The 16190-nt window shown below is 43.0% G+C and overlaps 1 protein-coding gene across 3 annotated transcripts in view; it reads left to right on the forward strand.

Moving 5' to 3' along the window:
• Positions 1 to 16190, forward strand: part of ZFYVE28 (zinc finger FYVE-type containing 28) — a 529419-nt gene that overhangs the window by 488429 nt on the left and 24800 nt on the right. For all 3 annotated transcript variants that reach the window (XM_053704206.1, XM_053704207.1, XM_053704208.1), the window contains 2 exons: positions 4713 to 4817; positions 15811 to 15914. In XM_053704206.1, the coding sequence (XP_053560181.1) occupies positions 4713 to 4817; positions 15811 to 15914 (209 nt within the window). The remainder of the gene's footprint in view (positions 1 to 4712; positions 4818 to 15810; positions 15915 to 16190) is intronic.

Consider the following 16190-nt stretch of genomic DNA (forward strand, 5'->3'; position numbering starts at 1 on the left):
AATAAAACCCTCACAGAGGTTTTCTCTAAACTGCATGGTTTACAAGGAAAGCGTGACAGCTCTGGGTTAAGAACAAATGCTGAGCCGTCTGACGCTTTAGTAGCCGTATCCGATATACCATCACAATGTTCTGAAGTAGGGGTAATGGATTTGTTATGTGAGGGAGAGATTTCTGATTCAGGAAGATGCTCCCTCAGACAGATTCTGATATGACGGCCTTTAAATTTAAGCTTGAACACCTACGCTTATTGCTCAAGGAGGTATTAGCTACTCTAGACGATTGTGACCCTATAGTGGTCCTGTTGACACTGATGTTTTTCCAGTCCCTAAGAGGATTGTGACTATTGTTACTAAGGAGTGGGATAGACCAGGTATTCCGTTCGCTCCCCCTCTTGTTTTTAAGAAAATGTTTCCCATATCTGACACCATACAGGACTTGTGGCAGACTGTTCCTAAGGTGGAGGGAGCTATTTCTACTCTTGCTAAGCGTACAACTATACCTATCGAAGACAGTTGTGCTTTCAAAGATCCTATGGATAAAAAATTAGAGGGTCTCCTAAAGAAAATTTTTGTTCATCAAGGTTTTCTTCTCCAACCTATTGCATGCATTGTTCCTGTAACTACTGCAGCTGCTTTCTGGTTTGAGGCTCTAGAAGAGGCTCTCCCGGTGGAGACTCCTTTAGAGGATATTATGGATAGAGTTAAGGCCCTTAAGTTGGCTAATTCTTTCATTACAGATGCCGCTTTCCAAATGGCTAAATTAGCGGCAAAGAATTCAGGTTTTGCCATTTTAGCACGCAGGGCGTTATGGCTTAAGTCCTGGTCTGCTGATGTGTCATCAAAATCTAAGTTGTTGAACATCCCTTTCAAAGGAAAGACCCTATTCGGGCCCACACTGAAAGAAATTATTTCAGACATCACTGGAGGGAAAGGCCATGCCCTCCCTCAGGATAAAACAAATAAGATGAGGACCAAACAAAATAATTTTCGTTCCTTTCGGAACTTCAAAGGTCCCGCTTCAGCTTCCCCTGCAGCAAAGCAAGAGGGGAATTCTGTCTAATCCAAGTCAGTCTGGAGACCTAATCAGGCTTGGAACAAAGGTAAACAGGCCAAGAAGCCTGCTGCTGCCTCTAAGACAGCATGAAGGGGTAGCCCCCGATCCGGGTCCGGATCTAGTAGGGGGCAGACTCTCTCTCTTCGCTCAGGCTTGGGCAAGAGATGTTCACGATTCCTGGGCTTTAGAAATTGTGTCCCAAGGATATCTTCTGGACTGCATAGACTCCCCCCAAGGGGGAGATTTCACATTTCTCAATTGTCTGCAAACCAGACAAAGAGTGAGGCGTTCTTACGCTGTGTAGAAGACCTACATACCATGGGAGTGATCCGCCCTGTTCCAAGAGCGGAACAAGGGCTAGTTTTTTTTCTCCAACCTGTTTGTGGTTCCCAAAAAAGAGGGAACTTTCAGACCGATCTTGGATCTCAAAATTCTAAAAAAATTCCTCAGAGTACCATCTTTCAAGATGGAGACTATTCGGACTATTCTTCCTCTGATCCAGGAGGGTCAATATATGACTACCGTGGATTTAAAGGATGCGTATCTACACATCCCTATTCACAGAGATCATCATCAATTCCTCAGATTCGCCTTTCTGGACAGGCATTACCAGTTTGTGGGCCTTCCTTTCGGGTTGGCCACGGCTCCCAGAATTTTCACAAAGGTGCTAGGGTCCCTTTTGGGGGGTCTAAGACCGCGGGGTATAGCAGTGGCGCCTTATCGAGACGACATCTTAATTCAGGCGTCGATTTTCCAGCTAGCCAAGTCTCACACGGACATCGTGTTGGCTTTTCTGAGATCTCACGGATGGAAGGTGAACATAAAAAAATGTTCTCTCGTCCCTCTCACAAGAGTTTGACGGAGGTCAGAAAATCAAAACTTTTAATCACTTGCCGAGCTCTTCATTCCATTCATCAGTGGCTCAGTGTATGGAGGTAATTGGACTCATGGTAGCGGCAATGGACATAGTTCCTTATGCCCGCCTACACCTCAGACCACTGCAACTATGCATGCTCAAACAGTGGAATGGGGATTATGCAGATTTATCTCCTCAACTTTATCTGGACCAATAGACCAGAGATTCTCTTCTCTGGTGCTTGTCTCAGGATCACCTGTCTCAGGGCATGTGTTTCCGCAGGCCATAGTGGCTCATAGTAACGACAGATGCCAGCCTGCTAGGCTGGGGTGTAGTCTGGAACCCTGAAAGCACAGGGCTTATGGTCTCGGGAGGAATCTCTCCTCCCGATAAACATTCTAGAACTGAGAGCGATATTCAATACGCTTCAGGCATGGCCTCAGTTAGCTGCGGCCAAATTCATCAGAAGTCGGACAACATCACGACTGTAGCCTTTATCAATCATCAAGGAGGAACACAGAGTTCTCTAGCGATGATGGAGGTAACCAAAATAATCCGATAGGCGGAGGATCACTCTTGCCCTCTCTCAGCAATCCATATCCCAGGGGTAGAGAACTGGGAGGCGGATTTCCTAAGTTGTCAGACTTTTCATCCGGGGGAGTGGGAGCTCCATCCGGAGGTATTTGCCCAGCTGACTCAGCTATGGGGCACACCAGAATTGGATCTGATGGTGTCCCGACAGAACGCCAAACTTCCTTGTTACGGGTCCAGGTCCCGGGATCCCCAGGCGGTACTGATAGATGCTCTGGCAGTGCCCTGGTTCTTCAATCTGGCTTATGTATTTCCACCGTTTCCTCTCCTCCCACGTCTGGTTGCCAGAATCAAGCAGGAGAGAGCTTCCGTGATTCTGATAGCGCCTGCTTGGCGACGCAGGACTTGGTATGCAGACCTGGTGGACATGTCGTCTGTTCCACCGTGGACTCTGCCAGTGAGGCAGGACCTTCTAATCCAAGGTCCATTCAAGCATCCAAATCTAATTTCTCTGCGTCTGACTGCTTGGAGATTGAACGCCTGATTCTATCAAAGCGTGGTTTCATTGATTCCCTGATTCAGGCTAGAAAGCCTGTCACCAGGATATCTTTGTTGGTGTGAATCCAAGGGTTACTCATGGAGTAAGATTAGGATTCCTAGAATTTTGTCCTTTCTCCAAGAAGGATTGGAGAAGGGATTATCAGCTAGTTTCTTAAAAGGACAAATATCTGCTTTGTCTATTCTTTTACACAAACGCCTGGCAGATGTCCCAGACGTTCAAGTGTTTAGTCAGGCCTTGGTCAGGATCAAGCCTGTATTTAAACCTGTTGCTCCACCATGGAGCCTAAATTTGGTTCTTAATGTTCTTCAAGGGGTTCCGTTTGAACCTATGCATTCCATAGAAATTAAGCTTCTATCTTGGAAAGTTTTGTTTTTAGTAGCTATCTCTTCAGCTCGAAGAGTTTCTGAGTTATCTGCTTTACAGTGTGACTCACCTTACCTAGTTTTCCATGCAGAGAAGGTGGTTTTGCGTACCAAACCTGGGTTTCTTCCTAAGGTTGTTTCTAATAGGAATATCAATCAGGAGAGTGTTGTTCCTTCTCTGTGTCCTAATCCTTCATCCGTGAAGGAACGTCTGTTGCACAATCTTGATGTGGTTCGTGCTTTGCTTTAAAGTTCTACTTACAAGCAACTAAAGATTTCCGTCAAACATCTTCATTGTTTGTTGTTTATTCTGGTAAACGGAGAGGTCAGAAGGCTACGGCTACCTCTCTTTCCTTTTGGCTGAAAAGCATCATCCGTTTGGCTTATGAGACTGCTGGCCGGTAGCCTCCTGAAAGAATTACTGCTCATTCTACTAGAGCAGTGGCTTCCACATGGGCTTTTAAAAATGAGGCTTCTGTTGAACAGATTTGTAAGGCGGCGACTTGGTCTTCGCTTCATACTTTTTCCAAATTCAATACTTTTGCTTCTTCGGAGGCTATTTTTGGGAGAAAGGTTTTACAAGCAGTGGTGCCTTCCGTTTAGGGTACCTGTCTTGTCCCTCCCTTCATCCGTGTCCTAAAGCTTTGGTATTGGTATCCCACAAGTATGGATGAATCCGTGGACTCGATACATCTTACAAGAGAAAACAGAATTTATGCTTACCTGATAAATTTCTTTCTCTTGTGATGTATCAAGTCTACGGCCCGCCCTGTCTGTTTAAGACAGGTAGTATATTTTTAATTAAAAAACTTCAGTCACCACTGCACCCCTATAGTTTCTCCTTTTTCTTCCTAGCCTTCGGTCGAATGACTGGGGGGCGGAGCTAGGGGAGGAGCTATATAGACAGCTCTGCTGTGGGTGCTCTCTTTGCCACTTCCTGTAGGGAAGGAGAATATCCCACAAGTATGGATGAATCGGTGGACTCGATACATCACAAGAGAAAGAAATTTATCAGTTAAGCATAAATTCTGTTTTTCATTGGTTCACCAGATGTCTTCAGATAGCTCGCAGTAGTGCATAGCTGCACCTTTAAAAAAGGATACCAAGAGAATGAAGCTAATCGGTTAAAAGAAGTAAATTGGAAAGTTGTTTAAAATCACATGCTATATTTGAGTCATGAAAAATAATAAGAAAAAAAAATGTGGGTTTCATGTTCCTTTAAATAAGTATTCAATATATTTGTATATACACTTGTGCTCTCAAATACTTTATTCTTGTTTTCCTTTATTCCTTGTTTCATTCTCATGTGAAAATACTTGTAAAAGTAAAATAGTCATTATCTTCCAGTAAGCCAAGGCCTAAGAAGTGCAGCGCTGGAAGATTGTGCCCTCTGCCAGGAAACAATCTCTTCCTCAGAACTTGCAGCAAAAGCTAGGGATGGAGAATTTGAAGGTAATTGTGATTCACAAAACTGTAATTAAAGGGAGACTTTATACAAAAGCTGCGCTGCTGATGAATAAAAATGCATGTGTGGCGTATTGGCTTTGTAAAATAAAAAGATACATTACCTGCTAGATTAAAGGGACACTAAACCCAATTGTTTTCTTTCATGATTCCGATAGACCAGCAATTTTAAGCAACTTTCTAATTTACTCCCTGTTATCAATTTTCCTTTGTTCACTTGCTATCTTTATTTGAAAAGCAAGAATGTAAGCTTAGGAGCCGGCCCATTTTTGGTTCAGAACCCCGGATAGCACTCGCTGAATGGTGGGTACATTTAGCCACCAATCAGCAAGTGCAACCCAGGTGCTGAACCAAAAATGGGCCGGCTCCTAAGCTTACATTCTTGCTTTTCAAATAAAGATAGCAAGTGAACGAAGAAAAATTGATAATAGGGAGTAAATTAGAAAATTGCTTAAAATTGCTGCTCTATCGGAATCATGAAAGAAAACAATTGGGATTAGTGTCCCTTTAACTGTAAACCACAAATATATTGCTTATTCCATCCGGTTTCTTATACCAGGTGTACATAGGGAACCGACATATCTCATTCCTCTGTGTGCATTATTTTTTTTGCCCACTAACATACCTCGTAGGCTCCCACCTTTACTCATTTAGGTGGTATTCAACCGGAGCTGATCTGGGAGCAGTGGCAGCTGCTGAAGTTTAAAATGAGTGGGGTTGAAAAATCTTGCTTTTTTTTTCTCAGACTCCAACTTTGATCTGCAAAAGTAATCTAGTTTGGAGCAAAAATTTAAAAGCCACATATTGCATATATGATCCAAAGTTAAAAATCGCATATTCGCTCATAGGTAGTGTCATTTATTTTGAATTATCAATCAATGTGTATATAACACTAAAAGAATTTAATTTAGTGTTTTCCAATTTAATAGGAATTTTCCTTTTTTTTAATTATGACACAGTTTACGACTTTACAAAATTGACAAATAAGTGACTATAATTTTAAAATAAAAAAATAAAAATAAAACTGTTGAATTAACTCAAACCCTATCACCTTAAAAGAAAATAATTATAAAAAAACACAACATAAAACATATAAATGCAACCTCTTTACCTCCTTATTTATGTATACACCTCAGTGTTGTATCCTACATGAAGAGACATGCCAGCTTAATAATAAAATCTAGGTTGTTATATAATTTTATACTCATTTTTGACTATGCAAAGGGTTGAAACACATAGTTAAAGGGCTGCCAGATTAAATTAATTGTTTCTGCTGATGAGTTCACTTCTCAGGAACAGCATAGTATAGCTAAGATATGGAGAGTCCACAATGTCATTCAATTACTAGTGGGAATATCACTCCTGGCCAGCAGGAGGAGGCAAAGAGCACCACAGCAAAGCTGTTAAGTGTCACTCTCCTATCCAAAATCCCCAGTCATTCTTTTTGCCTCTGTCAATGGAGGAGGTGAAGTTTGGTGTCTGAAGAAATTAATTCCTTTTTCGGGTACTTTTCCCTGCAATCAAGGATTTGGGTTTAGCTGAGTCCAAGTATATCTCTTCAGTAGAGTAGTGGTGGCTTTTAAGCAGTTAGGAAGTTGTGAGGTAGCCCTTGCTTTGTTTCCGAACACATTGCTGTCCATGGTACAGAAAGCCAGAGTTGGTTACTCTGTTCTTTCTTTTTCTACAGGTCTCTGTAAGGAGTATGTGTCCTTTCATGCCTTGTGAGCTGTCTTCCTGCCGGACAGCTAGACTGCAGGTAAGTACTTTTGTCTTCTAGGTCTTGGAGACTTGCACTTCAGAAGAATATTTCATATGCAGTAGATGGGGACAATTTTAAAATCCTTTATACAGGATTCTCTTTTGCAGTGGGCAGGCACATTATGTATGTTGAGACTAGGGGTTAATCTTCACTTTATTGGGACGTTTTTCCTCTTTGGGCTAATTTTGTTGAAATACTTTATTAGTATGTGTGTGGCTTATGTTTTATACAGTGATGTATGTATAAACGTAAAATATATCAGTTGGTTTTCTTTGCTTGCTTAGCTAGAACAGGCTAACTGACAGACTGCTTGAGCGTTTGTGTAAATTTAGCTCCGGTGTTGTAGGCAGAGGGAAACACGTGCCTTTTACTTGCTGCGCAGTTTCCTCTCTCTGCCGGTCATGTGACTTCCCTCTGCTGTCGGATAATCGCGGAGCAGCGTCATTTAATTTCAGTCTCTTCAGTGTCGCTCTACTATACGATCGTTTTAGAGACTTCTGGCAGCCAAATTGTGTATATGTGTTACGGTAAGGCACCTCAGCCTGTCTGAGGTGTAGGGGACCTGATTGGTTTATTATTTTAAAGAATTTTTGCATATTGTTAAGCGGCTGTGGTATTAAAAATTCTTAAAGTGATAGTGTATTTAAAAATTTCCTACAATTTGGGGAATTTTTTATTTAGTATTATGGACATGGAAGACTTTGTATCTTTTGACAAATGCTTGTTATGCCTAGAGGCACACATTGTTTTGCCTATGCAATTATGTGCTGCATGCTTAGCTAGAATTCTTCAATTTAAAGATAAATTGTTGCCCGCTAAGCCCAATGTCTCTCAGGATGATGCTGTTCAGGCAATGTCACAGGTTTCTCCTCAAACGTTCCAAGCCTCTATGGCGTCACACACAGTGCCCTGCAGTTCCTCTCAGCCTCCTGGAGGAGTTTATTTCCCTGCAGATTTTGCTGCACAGGTGTCTTCTGCGGTATCTGCGGCATTATCTGCTTTTCCTATGCTGGGAAAGCGTAAGAGGAAAATTAGACATTCAGGTAGTAAGGTTTCTGATCCACCTACTGCTACGTAGGTTGCCCTCCCTCATAAGTCTGATGAGGAGGACACGTCAGTAGCCTCTGAGGGTGAAATCTCAGATTCGAACAGTATTATTCCTTCATCTGATACTGAAGAAGTAAACTTCAGATTTAAGCTTAAACACCTTTGTGTACTGTTAAAAGAGGTATTGGCTACTTTGGACGACTCCAATACTTCTGTTGTTGTCAACCCTGAGACATCTAGTAAACTTAATAAATACTATGATGTTCCTTCCTCTGTGGAATTTTTTCCTGTCCCAGACCGTGTGAAGTAGATTATTTCACAGGAATGGGAGAAGCCAGAGATTCCTTTCTCCCTGTGTCCCGTAGTTAAAAAGATGTTTCCTGTTGCTGCTCTGGCTAAGAAAACTACGATCCCTATAGAGGATAGCTGCTCCTTTAAGGATCCCATGGATAAAAAGCTGGAAGCTTATTTGAAGATGTATGTTCATCAAGGTCTTCATTGGCAATCTGCAGTTTGTGTTGCCACAGTAGCAAGTGCGGCATCTTATTGGTGTGATGCCTTGTCTGAATCAACTTTAGTAGAGACTCCATTGGAGGAGATACAAGATAGGATTAAGGCCCTCAAACTAGCCAATTCCTTTATTTCTGATGCTAACATGCAATTTATTAGACTGGGAGCCAAGATATCTGGCTAAAATCTTGGTCAGCTGATGTTACCTCTAAGTCCAAGCTTCTGGCGCTTCCTTACAAGGGTAAGACCTTGTTCGGACCTGGTTTGGCAGAAATAATTTCTGATATTGCGGGTGGAAAAGGGTCTTTTCTTCCGCAAGACAAGAACAGACTCAAAGGACATCAAAGTAATTTTCGTTCCTTTCATAACTTCAAACGTCAGAAGTCTTCCTATCCCTCTTCTAAGCAGGAGCAGTCCAAGTCTTCTTGGAAGCCCAATCAGTCTTGGAATAAGGGGAATTAATCAAAGAAACCCTCAGCTGGGTCTAAGTCAGCATGAAGGGTCGGCCCCCGGTCCGGGATCGGATCAAGTGGGGGGTAGACTTTCCCTGTTTTGTCAAGCATGGAGACGAGATGTCCCAGATCCTTGGGCTGTGGACATAGTTGTCAGGGTTTTTTCCCTGTTTTGTTTGCCATGTGCTGCTGGCAGCCATTTTACTCACCTGTCTTCCTGACTATGGTGCATTGTGGTGGATGCTGCTCATTTCCTGCACTTCCTTTTATGGCCAGACTGGTGTGCATCATCTGTGTGAGACAGGATACAGTCTCAGAATTGTGATGTCATCACTTATTATTTAAAGGGCTTCTGTTCAGTATGATTTGCCTTTGCGTTGTCTCAGACTTGTTTGTGAGAGTTCCTGTGTATTACCTGGCTGTCTGACGTCCTTCCTGGTTCCTGATCCCTGACTTGTTCCTGACTCTGCTGTTTTCCTTGTTCCTGATTCCGGCTCATCTGACTATTCGCTTTGGATCCTGACTCGGCTCGTCTGACTACCAGCTCTGGTTTTGACTCCTAGCTTGTTATTTGACTTGTGGACTTTTTATTATTTTTTTGTTATTAATAAAGGTGTGATTATTTTTGCACTTTTCGTTTGTCTGATTCCTGGCACCCTGACATTACGCAAAGGCCATGAATCCTGATGGTGCTAATAATCCACCTTTACCTGCTTGGATCAATTTGCACTAGCCCTGCAAACCCTGCTGACTCGCACTGCATATTTGGACCAAAGTGTCCCACAAGTTATGGCTGCTCCTGTTTCCGCTGCTGCACCTAGTCCTACCAGGAGCATGTCCGGTTCTGCACCTCTACCTCAGCGATATGGAGGCGATCCTATTCAGTGCAGGTTTTTGAACCAGGTGGGCATTTACTTTGAGATGTTACCTCAGGCGTTTCCATCTGACAGAGCTAAGGTGGGATTTCTCATCTCGTTACTCTCTGACACAGCTCTTGCCTGGGCTAATCCCTTGTGGGAGACTAATAAACCTGTGATTTCAAATTACCCTGAATTTGTGGCCTCCTTTCGAAGGGTATTTGATGTTACGGCTCGCTCCTCCTCTGCTGCTAAACGACTCATGTCCATTCAGCAAGGTACAAGATCTGTTGCTCAGTATGCTATTGAGTTCCGTACGCTTGCCGCAGAGGTTGGTTGGAACAATGAAGCCCTTGTTGCCGCCTTCTTTCATGGGCTCTCTGATGCGATTAAAGACGAAGTTGCTGCCAGAGATTTACCAGAGGATCTCTAGGCATTGGTGTCTTTTTTGATCCTAATTGACATCAGACTCAGAGAGAGGCCCTCTTTCAAGGAGCGCTTGCGGAAGCCTCCTGTTCCGTTGTCTCCTACGTGTTCGTTCCCACCCATGCCTCCCTCTCCTCCAATGCCTCCTGGTCCCGAGTCACCAGGTACTGCTGAGCCGATGCAGTTGGGATTGACGCGTCTCTCCACGGCAGAGAGGGCCTTTAGGAGGAGGGAGGGGCTCTGCCTCTGTTGTGGGTTACAGGACCACCTTTTGAAGTCTTGTCCTACACGGCCGGGAAACGCTCACACCTAAGGTCCTGTCGGGGGCAGACCTTGGGTGGTTTATCCTCGTCCCCGGAACCGCTTAAGGAGAAACCTTTGGTCACGGTTGTCGTTTCCTGGGTGGACTCCTCCATAGTCACCCAGGCTCTTGTTGACTCCGGTGCTGCGGGCTATTTCATTGACAGTGATTTTTGATTTTGTATCAAAGCACTCCATTCCTGTTTTGCCTCGGTCCGTTCCGCTTGCTATTGAGCCCATTGATGGCAGGCCCCTTCAGCCCGCACTCGTTACTCACGAAACTGCTCCGTTGTCCATGGCTGTTGGGGCTCTCCATTTTGAAACCCTCCAGTTCCAGGTGATAAACTCTTTGCATTTTCCGGTTATTCTGGGTTATCCCTGTCTCGACTGGCGCAGGTCCGAAATCCCCCGCAATGTATTTCCACTTGTCTTCGAAAACCAGTTAAAGTCTTGTGCACTTCTTCGGTATCTCAATTGCCAGAGGAGTACCGAGAGTTCCTAGACGTTTTTGACAAGGTGCGTGCCAGTACGTTGCCTCCTTACCGGTCTTACGATTCTGCCATTACGGATCCTTGGGCTGTGGACATAGTTGTCAGGGTTTTTTCCATTTTGTTTGCCATGTGGTGCTGGCAGCCATTTTACCCACCTCTCTTCCTGACTATGGTGCATTGTGGGGGGATGCTGCTCATTTCCTGCACTTCCTTTTATGGCCAGACTGGTGTGCATCATCTGTGTGAGACAGGATGCAGTCTCAGAATTGTGATGTCATCACTTATTATTTAAAGGGCCTCTGTTCAGTATGCTTTGCCTTTGCGTTGTCTTAGACCTGTTTGTGAGAGTCCCTGTGTATTCCCTGGCTTGTTCCTGATTCTGCTGTTTTCCTTGTTCCTGATTCCGGCTCATCTGACTATTCGCTTTGGCTCCTGACTCGGCTCGTCTGACTACAAGCTCTGGTTTTGACTCCTGGCTTGTTATTTGACTTGTGGACTTTTTATTATTTTTTTGTTATTAATAAAGGTGTGATTATTTTTGCACTTCTCGTCTGTCTGATTCCTGGTACCCTGACAATAGTATCTCAGGGTTACAAAATAGAATTCAAAATGTTCCCTCCCAGGGGCAGATTCCACCTCTCAAGACCAGGTAAAAAGAGAGGCATTCTTGAACTGCATTCAGGACCTTTCCTCCCTGGGAGTGATTGTTCCAGTTCCAGTAAGGGAACAGAGTCTAGGATTCTATTCAAATCTGTTTGTGGTGCCCAAAAAAGGGAACTTTTTGACCCATTTTAGACCTAAAGTGCTTCAACAAGTTTCTCAGGGTACCGTCCTTCAAAATGGAAATCATTTGTTCCATTCTTCCTTTGGTCCAAGAGGGTCAGTTCATCCATAGACCTGAAGGACCCGTATCTTCATGTTCCCATCCACAGGGATCATCACAAATTCCTGAGATTCGCCTTTCTAGACAGACACTTTCAGTTTGTGGCTCTTCCGTTTGGCCTTGCCACAGCTCCCAGAATTTTCTCAAAGGTTCTGGGGGCTCTCTTGGCAGTGATCAGGTCTCGGGGAATTGCAGTGGCACCCTACCTGGACGACATATTGGTTCAGGCACCATCTTTTCAACAAGCAAACTCTCATACAGAGTCTTTTCTACGTTCCCACGGTTGAAAAGTGAATCTGGAAAAGAGTTCCCTTAGGGACCATAATAGATTCCCTATCTATGAAAAGTTTTCTGACTGAGGTCAGAAAATCCAGAATTCTCTCCTCTTGCCTCTCTCTACAGTCTACTGTTCGGCCATCAGTGGCTCAATGTATGGAGGTAATTGGTCTAAAGGTCGCTTCCATGGACATCATTCCATTTGCTCGATTCCATTTGAAAGCTCTGCAATTATGCGTGCTCAGACAATGGAATGGAGACCATTCCGATCTGTCTCAGAGGATAGATCTAGACCAGTCGACAAGAGACTCTCTCCCGTATTGGCTTTCTCAGGACCATATGTCTCAGGGCACATGCTTCCGGAGATCTTCCTGGGTGATTGTGACTACGGACACCAGCCTACTAGGCTGGGGAGCAGTCTGGGACTCGTTAAAGGCATAGCGACTATGGACTTGGGAGGAGTCTGCTCTCCCCATAAACATCTTGAAATTGAGAGCGATTTACAATGCTCTGATGACTTGGCCTCAATTGTCCTTAGCCCGGTTTATCAGGTTTCAGTCGGACAACATAGCCTCAGTGTCTTACATCAACCACCAAGGAGGAGCTCGGAGTTCCTTAGCCATGAAGGAGGGGGGCACGGATTATTTAGTTGGAGGAAGCTAACAATTGTTGTCTATCTGCCATCCACATTCCTGAAGTGGACAACTGGGAAGCGGATTTCCTGAGCAGACAGACATTTCATCCTGGGGAGTGGGCTCTCAATCCGGAGGTGTTCTCCAGGTTAACCTTCAAATCGGGGGTGCCGGAGTTGGATCTGATGGCGTCTCGGCAGAATGCCAAGCTTCCAAGGTGCGGTTCAAGGTCAAGAGATCCTCAAGCTGCTCTGATAGATGATCTGGCAGTTCCTTGAGATTTCGGTCTAGCATACCTGTTTCCTCCGTTTGCTCTCCTTCCACAAGTTATTTCTCATATAAAACAGGAGAGAGCATCAGTAATTCTAATAGCTCCTGCATGGCCTCGCAGGATCTGGTATGCAGACCTAGTGAAGATGTCATCTCGGCCACCTTGGAGGTTGCCTCTGAGGAAGGACCTTCTAACTCAGGGTCTATTCCTCAATCCAAATCTTGTTTCTCTGAAGCTGACTGCTTGGAGATTGAACTCTTAGTTCTGTCTAAGCGTGTATTTTCTGAGTTGGTCATTGAGACCATGATCCAGGCTCGCAAGCCTGTTACTCAAAAAATTAAATACCTTTATTGGTGTGAATCTAAGGGCTACTCTTGGAGTAGGGTCAGGATTCCTAGAACTTTGTCTTTTCTCCAGGAAGGTCTGGAGAAAGGGTTGTCAGTCAGTTCTCTGAAAGGTCAGATTTCTGCATTGTCTAGTTTGTTACACAAGCGTCTGGCGGATGTGCCAGATGTTCAATCTTTTTGTCAGGCCCTGGTCAGAATCAGGCCTGTGTTTAAACCTTTTGCTCCTCCTTGGAGCCTTAATCTTGTTCTTAAAGTTTTGCAGCAGGCTCCGTTTGAGCCAATGCATTCCATAGATATTAAGTTGCTATATTGGAAGGTTTTGTTTCATATTGCTATCTCTTCTGCTCGGAGAGTTTCGGAACTGTCAGCTTTGCAATGTGATTCGCCTTACCTTATCTTTCATGCGGATAGGGCGGTGGGGTTTCTTCCTAAAGTGGCTTCAGATAGAAATATTAATCAGGAAATTGTTGTTCCTTCTCTCTGTCCCAAACCTCCTTCTCATAAAGAACGCCTGTTGCACAACTTGGATGTTATGCATGCTCTAAAATTCTACCTACAGGCTACTAAGGATTTTCGCCAGTCTTCTGCCCTGTTTGTTTGTTTCTCAGGAAAGCATAGGGGTTAAAAGGCTACTGCTACTTCTCTTTCCTTCTGGTTGAGAAGTATAATTCATTTTGCTTATGAGACTGCTGGACTGCAGCCTCCTGAGAGAATTGCAGCTCATTCCACTAGGGCTGTCTTCTCTTCTTGGGCTTTCAAAATGAAGCTTCTGTGGAACAGATTTGCAAAGCTGCAACTTTTTCCTCTCTGCATACTTTTTCCAAATTTGATACTTTTGCCTTCGGCTGAGGCCTCTTTTGGGAGAAAGGTTCTTCAAGCGGTGGTGCCTTCTGTTTAGGTCTGCCTGTCTTGTTCTCCCTCCCTGTTCATTCTGTGTCCTCTAGCTTGGGTATTGGTTCCCACTAGTAATTGAATGACGACGTGGACATCCATATCTTAGGAAAGAAAACTAAATTTATGCTTACCTGATAAATTTCTGTCTTTCCAGATATGGAGAGTCCACGACCCCATACTTTATTAAGACAGTTATTTTTGACTAAACCTCAGGCACCTCTAGGCGTTTGTGTTATTACTTTTCCATTTCCCTTCGATCGAATGATTGGTGATTATGGGTAGGGGAGTGACACTAAACAGCTTTGCTGTGGTGCTCTATGCCTCCTCCTGCTGGCCAGGAGTGATATTCCGACTAGTAATTCAATGACGATGTGGACTCTCCATATCCAGAAAGAAAGAAATTTATCAGGTAAGCATAATTTTTTTTTTTTTTGGCTATTTCCTTAGTTAGACATTCAGGTGAGCTACAGGTGCTAATCTCTCACTCATTTAATTTTTCATCAGGGAATAATGGTTTGGAAAGTGAATGAATAATGATTTAGAAACTGTTATCAAAGGTAGTATAATATATGTCAGGGCTTTCTGGTGAATTTTTAACGTCTTTGCACTTTAAATGCGGTTTGTTGCCTTCCTGTCATTAAGACAAAAAAACTGGAAGCAGACTGACAAACTCGTCTTTTTGTGTGGACTTCACAAAAGCTGTATGCTAGTGACAACTATGATGTGTTGATTGGATTCTTTTTTACGTCATCTTAATATCAGTAGCGAGAAAATACTGTTTTATACAGATGCTAGAGGCTTATTCTACAACACAGTTTCCACTTCTTGGGCAGTTGCAGCAAATGTCTGTCCTGTGAATATCCTCAAAGTTGTGGTGTAAAGTTTTCCTCATATGCTCCAGCAGTAAGATTCTGGCGGAAAAAATCTGTTCCCAGTATCACTGTTTTTTGATAATTTAGTCTGTACTTGCCTTTGCTGCTTTGGTATTTTTCTACTATAGTGCGCTAAGATAGACGGAGATTAAAACATACTTACAATATCTTTGCTCAATACTCAAATAGCATTCACCAAGCAAGGCCTCCTTTTTAATTATTTGTTTATTTTAAATTTATAAGAATTTAATCAGGCAGAAAAAAGGGATCTTATATAACCTGCTGTGGGGTTTCTGACCATCTTCTTAAAGGGAAGCAACTGTTCACTGGTGAGTGCTACTTAGGGAATTGATCCAAAATATTGAAATTATAGCAGTTTCATTTTTTTTCTGTTTTGTTTAGTTTTATTCAGCACACTATCCGATTATGTCATGAGCTTGCAGACTAGACAAGCCAAACGTTTTCTGCAAGATAGGATTATGTAGCCAACTCTTGTGATTCTCCAGTCACCTATAAAAAAGTCAGTGGTGAATGATCATTAATATGAATATGAAGATGTTTCTGTTTGAAAAGTCTCTTTCTTTGGGTAGAAGCGTTTAGAACACTACATTTAATGTGAAGACATTTATTAGATGTATTAATGCATAAATCTGGTTTTATAAAGCAAACATATTCTGCACGCAGCAGTAACCATATGTGTGTCTCTCTGTCTCGATCTAGGACATATATATATATATGTTATGTGTAGTGATCATATTTTATATTTAATAATTTAATTTATTTAGCTAGATAATTCATGATCATAAACATGGTAAAAAAAGATTTGAGTTAAAAATAAATGTAGAAATATGATAGTATAATTGCTGTAGATATTACCACCAAACTAGCTTGCAACAGATCAAAGGCATAACTTGCTTTCAGTTGTATGTAAACTATGTTTGTATGTTTGTTTTTTTCTTTGTAGATCCTCCTGACTGGGTACCAGATGAAGCCTGCAGTTTATGCACGGCCTGTAAAGCTCCATTCACAGTGATTCGCAGGAAGCATCATTGTCGGAGCTGTGGCAAGGTAGTATTTTTTTTTTATTTAAACAATCACCCAACACCTAGATCAATTTTGTTAGCAGTTTAAACAACACAATATGATCCACTAATTATAGTTATTAACTAGTGCTATGATAGTCTAAACCAGAGATTCTCAACCTTGGTGCTCCAGAGGTTTTGGAACTACATTTCCCATGATGTTAAGCCAGCTGATGCTTAGTGCCTGAGCATCATGAGAAATGTAGTTTCAAAACCTCTGGGGCACCAAGTTTGAGCATACCTACCTGGTCTAAACAATTTA

This window comes from Bombina bombina, chromosome 2, assembly GCF_027579735.1.
Source record: "Bombina bombina isolate aBomBom1 chromosome 2, aBomBom1.pri, whole genome shotgun sequence".
Classification (NCBI taxonomy): Eukaryota; Metazoa; Chordata; class Amphibia; order Anura; family Bombinatoridae; genus Bombina; species Bombina bombina.